This window comes from Colossoma macropomum, unplaced genomic scaffold (genome assembly GCF_904425465.1).
Source record: "Colossoma macropomum unplaced genomic scaffold, Colossoma_macropomum, whole genome shotgun sequence".
In the NCBI taxonomy this organism is placed as follows: domain Eukaryota; kingdom Metazoa; phylum Chordata; class Actinopteri; order Characiformes; family Serrasalmidae; genus Colossoma; species Colossoma macropomum.
This window is the reverse complement of record NW_023494806.1, coordinates 6,176,523-6,198,658: the sequence shown is the minus strand read 5'-3', so window position 1 is coordinate 6,198,658 and position 22,136 is coordinate 6,176,523. Positions and strand designations below refer to the sequence as shown.

At 38.7% G+C, this 22,136-nt stretch overlaps 1 protein-coding gene across 1 annotated transcript in view; it reads right to left on the bottom strand.

Annotated features, from left to right (window-relative positions):
• The window catches only part of srrm4 (serine/arginine repetitive matrix 4), an 84,519-nt gene that overhangs the window by 3,309 nt on the left and 59,074 nt on the right, over window positions 1-22,136 (bottom strand). The window contains exons 2-3 of the mRNA XM_036599073.1: window positions 16,227-16,370; window positions 1,017-1,103 (exon numbers count right to left, since the gene is read on the bottom strand). Of these exons, the coding sequence (XP_036454966.1) occupies window positions 1,017-1,103; window positions 16,227-16,370 (231 nt within the window). The remainder of the gene's footprint in view (window positions 1-1,016; window positions 1,104-16,226; window positions 16,371-22,136) is intronic.

Below are 22,136 nucleotides of genomic sequence, written 5' to 3'. Positions count from 1 at the left end.
TTTACTAAAGAACCCTTGAAGGATCTTCTTTTTTAAAAGTGTATATAGCACCAAAAAGGGTTCTTCTATTGTAACACGTTTAACATTGTTATCCTTTATAGAACCTTTTTGAAAATGGTTAACTTTTAGTCTAATCTAATCTAATCTAATCTAATCTAATCTAATCTAATCTAATCTAAATAGAGTCTTCTTGAAAAGGTTCTATATTGCACCAAAAAGAGTTCTGCCATTGTTATGATGCCAAGTTTGTAATAATAACCCTATTTGGTGCTATACACTCTCAAAAAAGAGGTTCTTCAAGGGTTCTTTAGTAAAGAAAATGGTTCTATACTGAACCTTGAACACTCAAGAAACCTTTTGCATGACTAAAGAGTTCTTTGCTTCATGAAAGGGTTCTATAGGTCGATGCAAAATGTGCATGGATGTACTACAAATGGTTGTATATAGAACCCTTTTTGAAAAGTGTAAAGTCTAAAAAAACAATAAATTATGAATCAATGAATCAATGAATCATCAGACTTTATGACATTCACTCCTCCGTCCCCTTAAATGCTATTACAAGCCATTCAAACACGTGAGCAATGCTTTGTTCAGTCACATTCATCTCGTCCCTTTGTTTGCAGTGCGTCATTAAATGCATTGAAAAGATCCTCAGCATGTTTTAAAAGGTTATACTGCTCATCCCTTGTGGTGTATTAAAGTCTAAAAGCTGTGTTCCAGCACTAAGTGTGTTATGAAAGAAGGCTATTATACCACTTGATTAAACGGCTTATGATGTATCAATTATTAAAGGTACTTGAGATTATAAAGCATTGTAGATAAAACTGTTCCAGAAAAATATGACCTTGACCTTTTCGGCCCAAAGCGACTTTAACAATCTTCATTTTTTCATTTTTATTTGCCTTCACCCGCACACTCATTCCTCTCATCCCTGCCTTTTCCAGTAGAAAACCTCATGAAGCTTCAGAAACCTTGCTGGAGCTTCAAGCTGAGTGTCATTTGTTTCCTCAACTGACCTTTCTCTTCTCCTCTTCCTCTCTTTCTTCTTCTTTTTCTTCCCTTTGGGTGCTGGCCGGGTAGAAAAATCAGCATCAAAAGACACACTGAAACAGAGACAAAGAAGCAGAAACAGGTTTTACATTTTTAAACACATTCTTATTATGTTATTTTGTGTTGCTGCTCATATCTCCATTTTTGTCATTTTTCAGTTTTTGACATAATTTGAAAATGCCTGCTGCTCTTTATATTGTGTGTCAATTTCACAATGAATGAACCAAAAATAACGGCTCAAAATTACTTGTAAAAAATTCTGGTTCCATTGACTTGCATTAAAAATAGAATATGTTTTTTCCTTCTCCTGTAAAGTTACCATTTTGGAGATGCGAGGTTTTGTTCTGAAAGCAGCGATATGTAATAATGAAAATGAAATAATACTTCACTCATTTTAATCACAAACAAGTTTAATAAATGCTAACGTAGACAAAATAGAGCAATACTTAACTATATATATATATATATATATATATATATATATTAAAGGGGGTTATAACATGGAAAAACATTTTAAATTGAATTGAATGTAGTACACTTTGATGGTTCTTCAAGGGTTCTTTAGTAAGAAAAATGGTTCCATATAGAACCATGAACACTCAAAGAATCCTGTGCGTGATTAAATGGTTCATGATTAAACATTCTTCAGATTGATGGAGAATGTGCTATAGATGGTTCTATATAGAAAGTTCTTGAAAATGGTTCTATATAGCACCAAAAAGCCTTCTGCTATTGTTACAATGTCAAGTTTGTAATAATAGAAGAACCCTTTTTTGTGCTAGATACACTCTTTAAAAGATGGCCCTTCATAGGTTCTTTAGTAAAAAAATGGTTCTATATAAAACCCTGAACACTCATAGAACCCTTTGCATCATGAAAGGGTTCTTTAGATTGACACAAAATGTGCATGAATGTGCTACAGATGATTCTATATAGAACCTTTTGGAAAAGTGTTCTATACAGCACCCAAAAGGGTTCTTCTATTTTTACAAGTTTGACATTGTTGTCATTTATAGAACATTTTTGAAAGTAGTTCTATGTAGCACCCAAAAGCATTTTTCAATTATTACGATGTCAAGCATGTAACAATAGAAGAACGCTTTTGGGTGCTATATAAAACCATTTTCAAAAAGGTTCTATAAAGACCCATCTACAACACATTCTCCATCAATGTAAACAACACTTTCATGATTCAACAAACCCTTCAGTCATACATGAGGTTCTTTGAGTGTCCCAGGTTCTATAACGGACCATTTTCTTTACCAAGTAACCCTTGAAGAACCATATTTTTTAAGAGTGTGGAACACTTTTTAAAAAAGTTCTATATAGAAGCATCTACAGCACATTCTCTATCCATCTGAAGGACCCTTTTACAATGCAAAGAACCCTTTAATCATGCAAAGGGTTCTTTGAGTGTTCATGGGACTACATAGAACCATTTTCTTTACTAAAGAACCCTTGAAGAACCATCATGTTTAAGTGTGTATTTAAACATTGTTAAAGTTTCCCTCAAAATGACAAACATTACTGCATAGAGATACAACTTTGCTGAAATTCCCATTTTGCCACCTCCAGTTTGAGGACTGCTGCTGTACAGAGTGGGGTTCAGACCCACTTTTGGATAGTAGTTTTAAAGGGGAATTCCACCAATTTTTCAAAATTTATGAATAAATTCATTCCTTACGATGTAAACAGTCATTCAAAGTCGTTCGATGTGAAGTGATTCATTACAGACTCTGATTTATTCACAGTGGTGGAAGTCACAATGTCCACAACACAAATATAGTCATTTCATTTACTATCCAAAACCAAGAGTGAGCCTACATGTGTCTCCTGAGTTTTTATTTGCAGTGTTCATAATGGTAAAATAGTCATAAATCTGAAAAAAAAAGAGTTTTTTGGGGGGGGAATATTTTACCTTACAACCCCTTCACCATGAATGGATTAAAATAAATGGACTAAAATACACTTTAAGCTTAAACTTAGAATAAAACTATCATAAAACAATGTGTCAAAGGCATCAGGCAGCATATATCTGACCATTTAATCATTTTTTTTCTGTTGTAGCTTTCAGAGGCATTAAACTCTTCAGATGTCTGGTTCCTATCACCACCCTCTGAGAACAATTCTGACTTTTAAGGTTTCTCAAGAACAGCATTTCACACCAAACCACTCTGAATGACTTTAATTACATCTTAACAAGGTAATAATGCGATATTTTGGAAAATCGGTGGAGTTCCCCTTTAACATTTTAGGCTGCTGTGGAAAAAACTCAACACTTTGCTTCTCTCTGAAACACAATGACACTCTGTTTCACTTGTTGTTGCAATATGCTGGAAATTAAATTTACATTGTTAAATCATGTTGTCCTGTTTTCCCCTCAAGCCCCTGCCCTCCCAAATTGTCTGTGACCAGGCCTGACATAAGCCTCTATTACTTGTTAGCTACATTAGCTTCATAGCTCTAGTGCACATCTTGCCTGATTGACCACAATCAAAAAACTGTAAATATGATTTTGTGCTGAATTATTGCTTTAATGATGGAGCTACATGGTCAACAGTATAGCCAGGCTGGGAATGAGGGTTTTTGAAGCGCTTGGAGACTTATTAACCTTTTCAGGATTGCGGTCAACTCTGTGGAAAGTCACATAATAGAGTTATTGATGATAACATCTGGTCATCATAATAGGAGACCGAAGAATTTGAGAATGTGGTGATGCTTGTGTGGGCAGGTAGACAGCTGTTTACATTAACTGACTGACTTCACTTCAGCCGTAACCCAGTGAAAATGTAAGGGATGCCCTGGGCATGTTGTATAAGGTGGGCATGTAAAGAGCATTGCTGCGGCATTGCATTAAAAGCAGTGGCTTGGTGCGGGGGTCCACAGACAGGTCAGGATTAAGGGCTTAGCTGAGACATTCGCTGCTGTACCACTAGCTGACAGACGTACACTCAGGTGGACAGAACCGGCCAGAGACTGCAAATTTATATCGTACCAGCAAGTAAATACTTGCAATTTAAAAACGTTATTAAATTCCATGATATTAAAAACCACTTTAATAGATAGACTGTATACAGTAAAACTGTAAATATGAGCTTTTAAAACAAGCTGAATGATAACTATATACACTAGCAGTAGAAGGTTTGGACAATCTTGCCTGAATGTAATATTTTTCTGATTTTAAGCCAAATGAAAGCATTAATGTTGACAACTATTGATGCCTATTTGGAATATATTTCCAAATATTTATTTATTTATTTATTTATTTAGCAGTGGCTCCCCAAATAAATAGCTTTCAGTTAGAGCTGTAGTGATATTCTGAGTTGCTTGTTGAACCACAATCATTTTGTCATTGTAACTGCTATATGTGCCTCATTGAAAGTTAATTAGTGAAATATCTGTCCTCGTTAATTTGTTTCAGCCGATCAGCTGTGCTGGTACTTCCCTCTTGAGCTCCTGCTGTAATCTGTATTTAGTCGATCATTGCCAGCCCTTCACAAACTTCACTTTAGTGGACACATGACAGCGCTGAAGATATCAGTAGCTAGCCATGTATTAATCATGAGGTCATTCAATAATTAGCAGTAATGTCTTCGTTTTACTTCGAAGGGCACATGATGGAATAATTAATTGCTAAGTAATAAGAAATAACCAAAAGGGGAAAGTTTGTGAGTGAACTTTGAGTTGGTTTGATAAAACTGTTGCTGTGAAATTCCAGGTGATTGCTAAGGTCTTGCTAAGCTATTAATATGGTATCCATGGAGATTTCTAAGGTGTTGCTATGTTGTCCCAGGTGGTTGCTAATATGTTTTTTGGCCACTAATATGGAATCTCAGGTGTTTGTTTAGGTGTTGCTAGGTTGTTGTTATAGTATCCCAGGTGGTTGCTAAGGTTTTGCTTGGCCATTGCTGTGGTATCCCAGGTGGTTTCTAAGGCCTTGCTAAGCCATTACTATGGTATCCATGGAGGTTACTAAGGTGTTGCTATGTTGCCCCAGGTGGTTGCAATATGTTCCTAGGCCATTGCTATGGAATGTCAGATGTTTGTTTAGGTGTTGCTACGCTGTTGTTGTAGTATCCCAGGTGGTTGCTAAGGTGTTGCTAGGCCATTGCTGTGTTATCCTAGATTGTTGCTAAGGTTTTGCTTGGCCATTGCTGTGTTATCCCAGGTGGTTGCTAATGTATGTTTGTTTATGTGCTAGTATGTGAGCCTGTATACAATGTATATGAGTGTCAGTGTGAGAGAAGTCATGTGTGAGATCATTTGTGGCAGTTAGAGCTGAATTTTCTCAACCTTTCACATTCATTTCCTATGGGAAAAAAATGTTGTTTGAGCGAATACTGGATGAAAACGATACATACAAGATACAAGATCACATAAGTACAATTGCACAAGCTCATATTCCATATAGGCTCTACAGTCCTGCAAAGTTTCCATGGTTCTAGCTTGAAGACTGCCACCCATCCAAAAACATGCAGTCAGGCTGATTGGACGTGCTAAATTGCCCCTAGGTGTGAGTGTTTGTGTGACTCTGTCTGTCTGTCTGCCCTGTGATGGACTGGCGACCTGTCCAGGGTGTATCCTGCCTTCCGCCCAATAGGCTCCAGCACCCCACCGCGACCCAGAAGGATAAGCGGTTTAGATGATGTATGTATGAATGGGACGAACACTTAAGTACTACTAAGATCTCATGTTACTTTGTCATATGAGTAAACACTCTTATTAGTTCAATAGCAGTGTAATAAGCATCAATTAGTACACAGTTAATGAGTAAAGTACAGTGTACGCAATTACTAATTGCAAAGTGCTAAATGAATTACTAAGTAGTAACTACTGCTTAACAAATGGTCAACTAATACATCAACAATGGGTAATCAATGACTTTATAAAGACATAATGAACTTAACTTGCCATGCTTAATGTGAAGTGTTACCAACATGACTACAATCACTTCATTCCACTTCACAGCACCAACACAGTGATGGTAATTCAGACACATTCAAAAATCATTCTCGTGCAATTCAGATGTTTTAAACGCTCAGGCGCCGATATATCAAACAAAGCAGTGAGATGAACCCAAACTCTGAAGTTAATAACCTCCTCTGAGCTAATTCAGAAGTTTAAAATCTCTAGCAGCGGAGAGAGGCGGGTTTATCTTCCATGAAAACAGAGGAATGTGAAGAAGGAAACGCTGGTCTCTCTTATTTAGGCACATCGAATAACCTCTCCATTTCCCCTTTTAATCCTCTCAACCTTAAAGAAGCTCCGCAGTGCCCATGTCTCTGTCACTCACACGCAGATAACAGCAGCAGAACGCAAACGCTGACCTCTACGCTACATCAGTCAAAGGCATATTTCTCTTTCCTGATGTTTCTGCTTATATCAAAGGGGTTATTTTTTGGCTTGCTGTATGAAGAGCTGCAGGTCATTTAAAGCAATAGTTCAAAGCAAATTTGCATCTTTTTACATTCATGCTAAATGTTGTCAGTTAGCCAAAACATGGTTGGTGTTTAGTAGGAAGCTTATTACCAGTTAACTGCTTAACTGACTCACGACTCAACTTAGACACAAGCTTAACTGACTCATGACTCAACTTAGACACACGCATAACTGACTCGCGACTCGGCCCAGACACAAGCTTAACTGACTCATAACACAACATGGACACAAGCTTAACTGACTCATGACTCAACTAAGACACGCACATAACCGATTCACAACTTGACCTAGATACAAGCTTAACTGACTCATAACACAACATGGACACAAGCTTAACTGACTCACAACTCAACTTAGACACAAGCTTAACTGACTCATGACTCAACTTAGACACAAGCTTAACTGACTCATGACTCAACTAAGACACGCACATAACCGATTCACAACTTGACCTAGATACAAGCTTAACTGACTCATAACACAACATGGACACAAGCTTAACTGACTCACAACTCAACTTAGACACAAGCTTAACTGACTCATAACTCAACTTAGACACAAGCTTAACTGACTCATGACTCAACTAAGACACGCACATAACCGATTCACAACTTGACCTAGATACAAGCTTAACTGACTCATAACACAACATGGACATGAGCTTAACTGACTCATGACTCAAATTGAACACAAGCTTAACTGACTCATGACTCAACTTAGACACAAGATTAACTGACTCCTGACTCAACTAAGACACACGCATAACCGACTCACAACTTGACCTAGATACAAGCTTGAGCTTAACTTGACATGAGCTTAACTGACTCATGACTCAACTTGGACACAAGCTTAACTGACTCATGACTCAACTTAGACACAAGCTTAACTGACTCATGACTCAACTAAGACACACGCATAACCGACTCACAACTTGACCTAGATACAAGCTTAACTGACTCATAACACAACATGGACATGATCTTAACTGACTCATGACTCAACCCAGACACAAGCTTAACTGATTAACGACTCGACCCAGACGTGAGATTAACTGACTCAAGACTCAACCCAGACACAAGCTTAACTGATTAACGACTCGACCCGGACATGAGTTTAACTAACTCACTCCTTGAATCAGACATGTGCTTTACTGACTCACGACTCGACCAGGACACAATCTGAACTGACACACAACTCAACCTGGATATGTGCCTTACGACTCAAACCAACAGCTTAAGTGATTCACTTAACTGATTCACCACTCAATTTGGACACAAGCTTAACTGATTTGACCCGGACATGAGCTTAACTGACTCACAACTGGACCCAGACGCAAGCTTAACTGACTCACGACTCGACCTGGATATGGGCTTAACTGACTCGCAAGTCAACCCAGACATGAGCTTAACTGACTCACAACTTGACCCGGATATGAGCTTAACTGACTCACTTCTCAAGCTAGACACAAGCTTAACTGACTCATAAGTTAACCTGAACACATGCTTTACTGATTCATGACTCGACCCGGACGCAAGCTTAACTGATTTATGACTGGACTTTGATACATGGTTAACTGATTCAAGCCTCAACCCAAACGTGCTTAACTGACTCACAACTCATCCCTGATACGAGCTTAACCAGCTCATGATTTGACCCGGACATGAGCTTCACCGACTCACAACTCGACTCGGACATGAGCTTAACTAATACATGACTTGACCCGGACATGTGCTTGACTGATTCATGACTCGACCTGGACACATGCTTAACTGATTCACGACTCAACTCTGACACAAATTTAACTAACTCATGACTTGACTTGGACACAAGCTTAACTGTCTGACAACTCGACCCGGACATGTGCTTAACTGATTCAGGACTTGACCCGGACATGTGCTTAAGTGATTCATGACTTGACTAAGACACAAGCATAACTGACTCATGACTCGACCTGGACACAAGCCTAACTGATTCACGACTCAACTCTGACACAAATTTAACTAACTCACAACTCAACTTGGACACAAGCTTAACTGACTGACGACTCGACTCGGACATGAGCTTAAATGACCCACGACTGAAATCATGACTTAACTCTGTACTCCACCAGGGGCAGTGTAGAGTCTGTGCCTGATGTTTTGGTCAGAGATTCTTAGCTGTTGACTCCAAAGGAAGAAGCATAGAAAGGCTACTGCAGCCGGCTAAAGGCTAACATACACCAGAGAAAGAGGCAGCTGTAGCACATGTGAAGCTTCGCAGAAAAGAACAGATAAACAAGAACCTCAATCTCTTGTTTTTTGTTTTCCATCTAAAAGGTATGAGGTGAAATGTGATGTGACTAGGCTAGTAATACTAGCTAAGTTTAGTGTTTGTTGTTGTATACTTCAAGCCACATGTTATCTGTGGATGGATTGTGATCTGGGTTTAATATAGAACAGCCAGCAATGCTGTGCACTGAATTTTTTTGCATCTATTGTGCTGTAGGTGTAACGCTCGGACAGAAAACCAGACGTGTGCGGATGTTGAACAAAGTTTTAATATACACAAAGCTGCCGTAGTCAAAAAGGGGAAAACAGAGCTCGTAGTCAAAAAACAGTCCGGAAGTCAAAACACAGATCATACACACCAGCGAAAGTACCAAAGGAATAGGCAAGAGGCAAAAACGAAATCAAACAAAGCAGAGGGTCAAAAAAACATGGTAAGCAAACAGAACAGGAAGAAAACGCTCAGTAGTCCCAGAGAAACAACACCTCGCAGTGAGTCTAACTAAAGCCCGGGCTGTTCTACTCCAAACTACCTGTCACATGATCATCAACACAGGTGAAAGCAGTCAAAACTCATGTGATTGTGAGTGCTGATAGGAGCGCCTGTGAGAGTCCGAAGTCACGTGAGATACCATGGTATCCTGGGAAATGGAGTTCTCGTCGGGGTCGGATTCCGAGTGCGGCTTCTCAGTCAGAGAATTCTGGGAGATGAAGTCCGTTTCCTCCATAGAGGGAGCCGAATGCATGACAGTAGGCTTACGATAGCCTTACAAATTCGAATATCGAAACGGCCTAAAGTGCCCATCTCTTACATGGACGCCATTCATCGCTGGTGATGATTTCACCCACGGAGTGTCAGTGTAAACATATCACTTTTGTAAGCGACATTGACAGACAGAGTGACGTCTCTTGAAGTCAAAACTAATTAAAAGCCGACAAGTACAAATTAACACACGAAGAAGCCACATTGTGCGTAATACATCCACTCTGTAACAAATGGAGAGGACAGACGAAGGCCAGAGACAGTGCAGCCAGAGTCTGCTGGAGAAACGCTGGATTTCCATCATGCCTCGGCAGACTGATAATGTTTCCCGGACTCGGGGGGGACGCTGTCCGTGACAGACGATGAATTACAGCCCGCTAAAGCTTAGCTTCAGCTACGGCCATGATTGATTCCATACCAACAGCGATAGCAGGCCTTTAGAGGGGCTCCAAACAGACAGTGGGAATGAATCTGATGTGCTAGAGGGGAGGCTGATTGGAGAAAGGCCGTTTCGGTTGATATAGGGAAGCACATGCTGCTGCCTCCTCCACATTAGCCGAGCTGGAACGCATTAGAAGCTGATTAGAGACAAAGCAAGCGCCTTTTCTGCTTAATTAGAAAGCTTTGTCACTCATTACGCTCATCGTGCAGAGACATGCACACACACTCAAGGATCCTCAGTATGGTTGGGAGACAAAGAAAGTTCATTTGCATTTTGTCACGATGGCAAATCGAGATGAATTGGCACAAAGAACTTTGCGTGAAAAGTTGCAGACAGAAGAAGTTAGTCTTGGCAGTTCTACATCTCAGAAATTATTTATTTTTTCCTCTATTTTTGCCCCATATGTTTAAAAATAAAGGTGCCAGAAAGGATTCTTTGAAGTGATGCTGTACAAGAACCACTTTTCGTTGTTGTCGGAACAAGACGTTGTATCTCCTTTTTTGTCGTTTTTCAGTTTGTGACATAATTTGAAAATGCCTGTTGCTCTTTACATTGTCTGTAAATTTAATGACGAATGGACCAACAGAAATGGCCCAGAATTACTTTGAAAAAAGTCTGGTTCCATTGACTTACATTAAAAGTAAAGTATGTTTTTTCCTTCTCCTGTAAAGTTATCATTTTGGAGATACAAGGTTTTGTTCCAACAGCAGCGTTTTGCTTCTCTAAAGAACCTTTTAATGTATGGTTTGGTAAAGAACTATATTTGTAAATGATGTGAATAATATTTTTCAAGTGGCATTCCAGCCTAAAACTAGACTTCTATATGTGTTTTGTCATGTTTTGCATTTTTCTATAGCGCAGCATTATATCGCTCATTAGACAGAATTCACAATTTTATATTGTTTTCATGTTTTCGTTCATCAGTGTTCTCTCACTACAACCCAGCATACTTTATACAAATATTCTATATAGCCAAAGGTATGTGGACATCTGACCATCACACCTGTATGAGCTTGTTGGACATCCCATTCCAAAACTATGGACATTCCAAGAGCTTCCACTCTGCTGAGAAGGCTTTCCACGGAATTTCTGGAGTGCCCTTACCCTACCCCTAAGGAGACCGCATGGCTATGTGCTTGATGTTCTGCATATGTTAGCAATGAATGTGGTTTAAACACCTGAACTCAAAAATTAAAAAGAGTGTCCGCAACTTTTGGCCATATAATGCATATCATACTGCATACTTGAAAAAGACGGTTCTTCAAGGGTTCTTTAGTTTCTCTCTGACCTATTTATAACTAGCAACAATACTTTCTCTGAGAAGACAACAAAGCACTTTTTGTAAGCCGCTCTGCATAAGAGCATCTGCTTAACGCTGTGAATGTAAATGTATAGAACCATAAACACTCAAAGAACCCTTTGCATGATTAAAAGGTTCTTTGCATCATTGAATGGTTCTTCTGAATGATGGAGAATGTGCTTTAGATGGTTCTATATTGACAAGGGTTCTAGCACCAAAACAGGTTCTTCTATTGTAACAAGCTTGACATCATAACAATAGAAGAACCATTTTTGGTGATATATAGAACTGTTTTTAAAAAGGTTCTATACGGAACCATCTATAGCACAGTCTCCATCAATCTGAAGAACGCTTTCACAATGCAAAGAACCCTTTAATCACGCAAAGGGTTCTTTGAGTGTTCATGGTTCTAAATAGAACCTTTGTCTTTGCTAAAGAACCCTTGAAGAACCAGCTTTTTTAAAAGTGTAGGCCTGGGCAATAGGACGATATAACCAGATATCGTAGCTGGTGAACGAATAACCTGATGCCGATGTGTAAAAGACGATTATCGGCATTTTGGTAAAAGAACTGAGAGAGTTTTAGTGAGGACTAATTTACCGTTAAACAGCTTGTAAATACGTTAGTGAGTTGATAGAGATGACACAAGTTTAGCACACAAGTTGCCATGAATCTATACCAGAAGAAGCTCAGGAATGGTTGATGGACCATTCACAGTCCAGCAGTGACACTTAAGTATTTAAAAATTCCAGCAGCACTGCTGTGTCGGATCCACTCGTACCAGTGCAACACACTAACACACCACCACCACAACGTCAGTCTCACTGCATTGCTGAGAATGACCCACCACCCCAATAATACCTGCTCTGTGGGGGTCCTGACCACTGAAGAACAGGGTAACAAAGTATGCAGAGAAACAGATGGACTACAGTTTGTAACTGTAAAACTACCTGTATGTTAAGTAGAGCTGAAAAAATGGGCAATAAGCGTAGAAACAAGGGGGCTTACTTAATGAAGTGGTTGGTCAGTATTTCAGTGTTTCATTTAGCCTTTCGCTTGTCGTCCTCCTCGTCTCACAAGTCATTTCTGTCGTTTGAGTAACACAATCTTTCCATTATAGCGTTGATTTGAAGATAGTTAATACAGTCATATGGCTGCAATAAGGCATTAAGCTTCTTTAAGGTAAGATTAGCTATCTGCAGACCAGTTGTAGTTCCTTCCACCTTCAAGACACATCATCCGAAGGGGTTTTCCTAGTCTTTAAACAGGAACATTTCACTCTAGACTACTGTGGCACCCACATAGAAGACACGTAAACAGAGGAAGTGATGTTTTTTTTTGGCCTGAGTGTCTTTCTAAAGTTTAAAGATTTAATACTAAATCAAGTTTTTTTTTCTAACCACATGTCCAAAAAATAACCATTTGGAAACCTTTATTTTTAAGAGTATTATGCTATTATTATGTCATTTGAAAATGCCAGCTGCCTTTTATGGAAAGTGAACATTTCATTATGAATGGACCAAAATAAATGGTGCAAAACAGCTTCTAATAATGTCTTGTTATATTAACAAACCTTAAGGTTAAGAATGTTTTTTTGCTTCTACTTTAAAGAGATGCAAGATTTTCTTAAGGCAGTAGCAATATGATCATCTTGTCTTTCCACTTATTATTTTCAGATTGCACAACTCGTAGAAATCTAATAAACTGTTATTTACACAGTCTTTTATAAATGGCACTAATTCCAACCATATGCACTTCCAAAACACCCCAAAGCTGGCTGGGATGACGGCATTGCAGGTCTTTGTCTGACATCACATTCTGCAGCTGCCTCTGAACCCACAGTGTTTAGAATCTTCAGCTTTTCAGTTTTGTGCGGAGGCTGGTTTTCTCCTATCACAACCGGCCTGCACTCTGACCTTGAGGGCATGCAGGTGACAAATGGCTCTGGAGAATAGTGAAGGTTATGGAGCTAAAAGCCTGTCAGGACCAATAATGGACGTCTAGCGGGGAGATTTAACCAGCTGTTAGGAAGTGATGGCTGTTAAGTGGCTGATGCTTTCGCAGTTTGACTCAAGGCCTTTTGCGAAACAATATAAAGCCAATTTATCACCAGAACATCGAATTATTTATTTATTATCTTGTATGTGATTTAAAGCAGCCTTTCGCTGTATAAAATTTATTGAAAGGGAAGACAATGAAAAAGATAAGGTACAATATTTGCCCTCGTATGAATACAGTGGCCATTTTATTAGAAACCTTCAAACAGACAGTGGGAATGTCTGTATGAGTGGTCAGTTTCTGACCACAGCGCTGTTCTTGGCTGGATATTTTTTGCTGGTCTGAACTCAGCAGTGACACTGACATTTGTAAAAACCCTAACAGCACCACTGTGACTAAACACTCGTATTAGCACCACACACACTACCATGTCATTGTTACTGCTGTGCTGAGAATGGACCACCATCTAAATAATATCTGTTCAACAGCGGCCCTGTGGTCAGGAACTGATCAATGATGAATTGGGTAGAGGGGGGCAGCAACAGTCTGTAATTGTACACCTATGTAGTGGGCTTGTAAGGTAGGTGGAACTCAAAATATGACTATAAGCACGGGGTACATGTTTCTAATACAGTGGCCAGTGAGTGGACATATAAGGCCAGTGAATGGAATTACAAGGTAGGGGTTTCTAATAAAGTGGCCAGTGAGTGGAAGTGCAAGGTAGGTGTTTCTAATAAAGTGGCCAGTGAATGGAATTACAAGGTTGGTGTTTCGAATAAAGTGGCCAGTGTGTGGAAGTACAAGGTAGGTGTTTCTAATAAAGTGGCCAGTGGGTGGAATTACAAGGTAGGTGTTTCTAATAAAGTGGCCAGTGAGTGGAATTACAAAGTAGGTGTTTCTAATAAAGTGGCCAGTGAGTGGAGTTAAAAGGTTGGTGTTTCTAATAAAGTGGCCAGGAAGTGGATGTAGAAGGCAGTTGTTTCTAATAAAGTGGCCAGTAAGTGGAATTACAAGGTAGGTGTTTCCAATAAAGTGGCCATTGAGTGGAACTACACAAGAGGTGTTTCTAATAAAGTGGCCAGTGAGTGGAACTACAAAATTGACCACTCTGAGACACATAAAATAAAAAAAATCAGGATGTGAACTGCTACCCTGGAAAAGTCTGCATTCCAAGTAGTTCTTTTCCCCATATTTGGCTTAACTGCTATTTGAACCATTTGAAAAACCCTCCTTGTGAAAAGCCAGGCGATGCATTTGAAACTCGTTCTTTTCTCTCTGGCAGGCGAAACCGAGCATGAACACTTTTTTATAAGTTCACCAGCCGTGTGGCAAATTCAGCTTCTGATTGAGATAAGTCTGTAGCCGATTTCTCCCCCCCGTTCCCCTGATGTTTGCTTTCTCGCACACTTTGAAGCTATCACAGGAATTACGCCTTTAGGAATTTCAGGCTGAATCGATTATTTTACTTTTTTTCACCCCAGAGAAGTTTTAATTTCAGCTGGTGTGAAGTAAGCACCAAGATGCATCCATGAAAGAGCTGTACTTCGTCTTAAAATTCCCAGCAACACCTGAGAGCTGACGCTGTAGAGGCCTGATAAGAGTGTTTGTGTTCATTTCCCTTCTGTGTTTGAAGATTTTCCTTCCCTGCATTTATGTTCTTATTGTTAGGCTGAAGCCTCCAGGTGCTGTAGCAGGTTTGGTCCGCCATATTGCCATTACTTTTATCACATGCCGCAAAAATGAGATGCAGATTAGAAGATGTGCCTGTAAGAAAGGCAGCACCAGTGTGGAGTTGCAAATGGTGTTCAAGCAGACATAGCATTTGTGAGAAAGTCAAATGAAACAGCTACTGGGGGTGTAATGGTTCACAAAATTCATAATTTGGCTCGTAACGTACAATATTGTCATGATTCAGTACATTTTTCGATATAATTAAAGGATTAAAATATAAACAAAGTCATTCAGAGTGGTTTGATGTGAAATGCTTTGTTCTACTTGCTAAGTCTAAATTGTTCCCAGTGGTGGTGATAGGAACCAGACGTCTGAAGACGTCTAATGGGGTTTAATGGCTCTGAAATCTCCCTCACAGAAAGTTATTAGATGAAATGGTTATGAATTTGCTGCTTCATCCCTAAGATGTTGTGTTTTAAGATGATAGTTTTGAAAAGGTTTTGGCCTAAAAATGATTCTTAAAGTCCATTAATGGTGAAGAGGGTGCTGTAAGACAAAACAGTCCCCAAAAAATCATATCTTTTCATGTTTACAACTATTTTATGATTATCAACATCACATATAAATGTGGAGGACATGTGTAGTTTCACTGGTCATTTTAGATAGTAAATAAAACGGCTAATGGTTCTGTATAGCACCAAAAAATGGTTCTTCCACTGTTACAGTGTTAACTTTGTTACAATGGAAGAGCCCCTTTTGGTGCTATATATAACCCTTTTCAAAAAGGTTCCATATAGAACCATATATAACACATTCTCCATCAATCTGAAGAACCATTACATGATGCAAAGAACCCTTTAATCATAAAAATGGTTCTTGTGTGTTCATGGTTCTATATAGAACCATTTTCTTTACTAACGAACCCTTACAGAACCATCTTTTTTAAGAGTGCACTGTAAAAAGGCCAGTTGATACCATTAATATGCACATGGTTAATAAGAAATGCTTGTGTTTTAATTGTCTTTACAATTATTGTGAGTGCTGTCATTTGTGGTAGATGACTTTGCTGTTGTAAGAAAACCTCATATTACTAAAACAGTAACTTTACAGAAAAAGAAACAAGTCTGTTGTTTTAACAGATAAATGCAAGAAAGAATTGGTTTAAAGTTTAAGTTTATCCGTTTGGTATGAAATTCAAATGATGTACAAATATTAAAATGGGAAAAAAAGAAATTATAAGCTTTTCAACAGCAACAAAGTTCTACTGAGTGTGATCGGGGCTCTGTTGCTGTGGCGGACCTGCGAGACCGATGGCGGCTGTGATGTTTCCGTGTGCTGCTGCGTTTGGTGCGCCGCTTCCTTTCCGTGGCCTTCAGTTGCGGTGCTGGTTCTGGTTCCGGTTCTGCTGGCAGTAGCGGGGCCACACTGCTCTTTGGCACCAACCTGTGACGACACAAGAGAAGGAGACGTCTCTTAGAACCATCTAGAATGTCTGTATAAATTTAGAAAGGTCTTCAATGATGTTCTTAATTCTAGAATGTTGCTCCAGTTCATGTTCCAGAATGTTCTAAATTTAGTACCACAGTCTAGAACATTCTGCAACTTCCTAAACACTGAGTGATGAGTGACTTTGAGATTATTATAAGATTATTATAAGATTATTTAACTTATTTTTAGATGTTTTATACTTGTTTTAAGTGATTCTGTTATGTGGAAGTATCTCACTATATTGACAGATAACTGTCTTTGTCTCAGAAATAATCTTGCAACAAGCAAAACTGTTAATAAAGTGAGATGTCAAGTTAATAAAGAGATGTCATGTCTTTTGATGTCATGATATAATGAGATTTCATGTCTTTTCAAACTGCTGCTAACCCAACATCACTGGACAGCTCAACACGCTTGGAGGAGAACACTAACTTCCAATTCTGTTGTGTCAGCTAATAGACACCCACGTTGCCTAGCATCGAGGAGGACTATCCCAGCTGCCAGCAGCCAGAAAACTGTCCTGGATTATGCTGCTCTAGAGCTGGTCTGGTTCATGTTTAGCTGGTCACCCCAGCATGGTCCTGCCAGTTGACCAGCATACCAGCATCAAAACACAAAATATGCTGGTTTTGCTGGTCACCAGCCCTCTGGTCTGTGCTGTTTTTTTTCTAGCTGTTTTTCTACCTACACACCCAGAGAGAGTGAGGACAATTATACTAATGAACATTTTGATGTCCTGATGAGAGGAACATTGCACTGACAGTTGCGCATTGACAGGCCAAATAGCCCTGGAGGTTCAGTATCAATATTCTGAGATGGGATTAAAAACAGTTCTCCAAAATGGTGAAATACCAAGGATCCAGACTGCAATGTTCCAAAACAAATGAAATCAAAAACATAGTGTATGTAAAAGCGTTTAAAGCAAAAAAAAAAAAAGAATAAATAAACAATATTTTTTTCTGATTTTATTCTTTTTATAGATACACTATTTGTGCTATTTATTTAATTTGCTATGTTATTTATTTATGTTTTTCTCTTCTTATTGTTTTTACTGTTTTATTATCTTATGTTATGAAACATCCTGAGTTTGAGCTGCACTTTATGCATGGGAGGTGCTAAATTAATAAAGTAATTATTATTATTAGCAATCTTTGTACTGTGCAATGGTACCTTAGACACCTTGTTTAAAAGCATTTATCTTGGCAATAAATGTGCTTGTTTTTCTAGAAACATCATCAATCATTAGAATAAATGCAAATAAACCTAAATACAGTAAAAAGCAATATTAATGTCTTGTCTTCAAACAAGTCGTTGATTTAAGAACAAATTTGGTTCCAGATCTCCTGGATGCCTCCAATCTTTACATGGATTTGTTCAATTCCATCATCAGCACACTTGATTTAACATAATGAAGTACTGAGTAGATAAACCAGGCATTGGCTAATAGTAGCTCATGGCTGTTTGGGACACATTGGCTTATATTAAAATCACTACTTATCGTATTAACATCATTCATATTGTTCTAATATTGGTGTTTTTCTGAGCATATTAACTCAACCAGCTTTTTACATTTTATTTTCTCAGGAACTTCAAACTTTTGTACTGCAAATCAAATATTTTAAAACATTTAAAAACATATTTAATGAAATCAGGTGTGTGCTGATCAGAGGGGAACAGCTGGAACGCTTTTTGTTTTATAATTCATGTCTGAGGCAGTTCTTGTGGCCTGCGGAACACTGCATTTCCACACGTTTTTCCCCCCTCAGTCCTTCATGAATCCAGAGGTCATCTGCTCAGCATTTAAATGAGACGTTGGCAGGAAAAAGCCTTTATTTACACGCTTCGTCTGATCTGACATTTCTGAAATGATTCCTGGATCTCAAACTTGTCAGGCGTATCGCCGGTGAGCTCCACACTCAAGCGGAAAACCCAGTAAGGTCGTCCTTCGCTGATAGTGGACAGTTTGAGCTTTGGTTCAGAGCAGCAGCCGAAACTACAATTACTCCTGTTTTCATCTTCCACTCACTCATTACTAATTACTGAACAAATCAATCTATTTCATTGTGTACAGTGTCAGTAGCTTATTAAAACAATTGATAGGAGTGATTAACGTGTTATTCCATATCATAAACTGCCCCGCTGTGCCTCTTCATAATTTCCAATTACCTGAGACCATATCTCCTTAAAATAACATTTAGTGTGAGAAAAAATGAAATAACACCTTTAGTAGGAAAACGCTATTCTCCTCATTAACACTTCGCAAAACTCCCACCACAATTTTAAAAAGCTCTCCAAGACTTTAATTTCAAATGACCGGCGTGCTACAACTAATCGGGCCGCACTCCAGCAAAGCCACTTTCTGCGTATTGCCTCGTCCAGTTATTACAAAGAACAGGATTTGCTTAATAATGATTAAAAAAGGAGAGAAACCTCGAGGGCACTTAAGAAAAGCTGAAGAAAAAGTCCATGGGAATTGGTTTAATAAGTAAACGAAGGCCGTGTCATTTGGTAGAAACTGTATTCCTTCTGCTTCCCTGCACAGACACGGTTAATGGCTGTGTGACCTGCACATTAAAGAAATCCATCTTTTTATAGATTTTTTCTTCTGTGCAATTACAGAAGAATTTTGCAAGTTGAGTATTTTAACTGTTGATTCTGGTTTGCAGCAGAAATTATGACAGTCAAATGCGATCAGAAGAGAAAATGGCAACTGTGAGGGAGAGTACCTGGCTATTTCTTGCAGTGATATAGTCAAATATGTAATAAGAAACATGGCAACTATATGATAACATTAGGTACAGCATTAATTTAGCCACAACACTGATGTCCATAACAAGCTGGGAGGACAGACGTCTATAGTTTCAAAACTTTTTGGCATGTATGATCATGAGATTCAGTGTGGAAACTGATAATGTAGGAGCTCCCTAGATTACCAAACCATCTCAAAAACTACCAAACCATACCAGGAAACTACCAAACCATCTCAAGAACTACCAAACCATTGCAAGAACAAATTATCTCAAAAACTACCAAACCTCACCAGGAAACAACCAAACCATCTCAAGAACGAACCATCTCAAAACTACCAACCCATACCAGGAAACTACCAAACCATCTCAAGAACGAACCAGCTCAAAACTACCAAAGCATACCAGGAAACTACCAAACCATCTCAAGAATGAACCATCTCAAAAACTACCAAACCATACCAGGAAACAACCAAACCATCTCAAGGACGAACCATCTCAAAAACTACCAAAGCATACCAGGAAACTACCAAACCATCTCAAGAACGAACCATCTCAAAAACTACCAAACCATACCAGGAAACAACCAAACCATCTCAAGGACGAACCATCTCAAAAACTACCAAAGCATACCAGGAAACTACCAAACCATCTCAAGAACGAACCATCTCAAAAACTACCAAACCATACCAGGAAACTACCAAACCACCTCAATAACGAACCATCTCAAAAACTATCAAACCATACCAGGAAACTACAAAACCATCTTAAGAATGAACCATCTCAAAAACTACCAAACCATACCAGGAAACTACCGAAGCACACCAAGAACTACCAAACCATCTCAAGAACTACCCAATTATACCAAGAACAACATTAGGTACAGTATTAATTTAGCCACAATACTGCTAAATATGTCTATATCAAGCTGGGAGGACACAGATGTCCAGATATCTATAGTTTCAAAACTTTTTGTCATGTTAAATAAAATCTATTAAATCTATCCCTAAACCTTACCCTAACCCTAACCCTCACCTAAGGGCAACACCTACCCCTACGCTAACCTTGACGTTATTGATAATCAACTGAGTATCATCAGAAAGTTTGTTAACAATTAAAGTACCTCTAGATCATCTACAGGGGACAATCAAAATAAAGTGTGACTTGAATTTTAGCTACATAACATATACATCTAATAAACTGTAAATATGTGTTATCGTAATCATATTATAATCTAATTATAGCTAAGAAATGTTTGTGGAGGATAAAGATGACACAATGTCATAATACAGAATTTTCTGACTTGAATTACAGGAAATACACAAAAAATGTACAAATAAAGCCATTATGTATATGAAGATAAGGAACTGTCCTGTACAGAATTATTAATGCATTTGATTGTAAGAGGAGTGCAAATCTCTGGTCTAATTTTCGGGTTTTCTCACAGACATATAGACTTAACATGCTCTAATCCTGCCATTCATTTGGGCTGTAAAGGGGATAATGCAGACTTTCTGTGAACTTCCAGGTAGTCTGCTGGTACGCAGCCATCAGGAGACTTTTCTTATTGAGTTACCGAGAAAAAAAATTCACAGCAAAACACACATGATGACATTAACAAAATGGGAAGAGTTCCAAAAAATAAGTACTACAAATAGATTTAAAATGAAAGTAACAAACAATTAATATGCAGATTTTGGTGTCAGTATCAGCCATGAAAGCGGCTCGAGTGACCCTCATTTGCACTTTTACACGCTTGCAGGTGTGTGACCTCGCAGATCCGTTGTGATGATGTTAAGCACTTCAGTGAATGTCAGAGAAAGTGGGTCCACAGGGCTGGAGTCTGGAGATTTACACTGAGCACAGGATTAGCAAGAGTTTGGCCTTGACTCGAGCTTTGACCTTTGACTTGTTGAATCATAATGAAAAGCTGTGGAACGTGACCTGAAGGCAGCACCGTCCATCAGGCAGGACGCAGTCGAGATCTTATTAGGCTTATTAGCAGTGATTCTTCTAGCGCAAAAGCTTGTATGTGTGATATTAAGTCATAATTACAGATTCTATTCCCTCCATAGGTGTTTTGTGTGTGTCTGTGTATACAAGCTGGTGTGTGTGTTTGTGCGACTCTGTCTCTGAGCGTGTGTGTGTGTGTGTGTGTGTGTGTCTGATTGTAATGAGAGGTTAATCAGTCTCTCAGATTAAAGCTTGATTGCCTGTGTCTTCCTGCCGGAGGAGGAAGCTTGTCCTCTTCCACCCCTGAATTAGCGAGGGCAGGGCAAAATCACACTAATAACAGCCTGGATCCTCAACTGCCTCCCTACGTGCACAGAAAATATGAAGACCCTGCAGCTAGGCATGATTCGCTCAATGAAAACGAGATATGTCATTATGTTGTTGATATAGTTAAATCTATTTAGACAAAAGCTAAATGTCTTTCTGGAACTGCTTTGCTTTTTGTTTGAAATGAAGGAAATTACAGGTAAATTTACAGAAAATTACCATGATACACTGAATATGTAAAAGGAGTGTATTGTTTTGTTAATTAATGGCATTTCAACATAGAAATTTGCTTTCATGCTTCAATTGCTATCATATTTGATTCACTGTTGCTGGTGAATGAAAGTTGACCAAATTAATCTTTTTTAACCCTTAAGATTCACAGTTATTATTAGCAAGAACAAAAGCAGGCTGTAATTTTATATTAATTCATTTCTTGTCGCTCATTGAAACAAGTGAATAAATTCTAAACGAGAACTACTAAACTACACCAAGTACTACCAGACCATCTTAAGAACTACCAAACTATTTAAGGAACTAATAAACTATTCCAAGAACTACCAAACCATACCAAGAAACTACCAGACCATCTTAAGAACTACCCAACCATCTCAAAAACTACCAAACTACACCAAGAACTACCAACCCATCTCAGGAACTACCAAACGATCGCAAAAACTATCAAACCATACCAAAA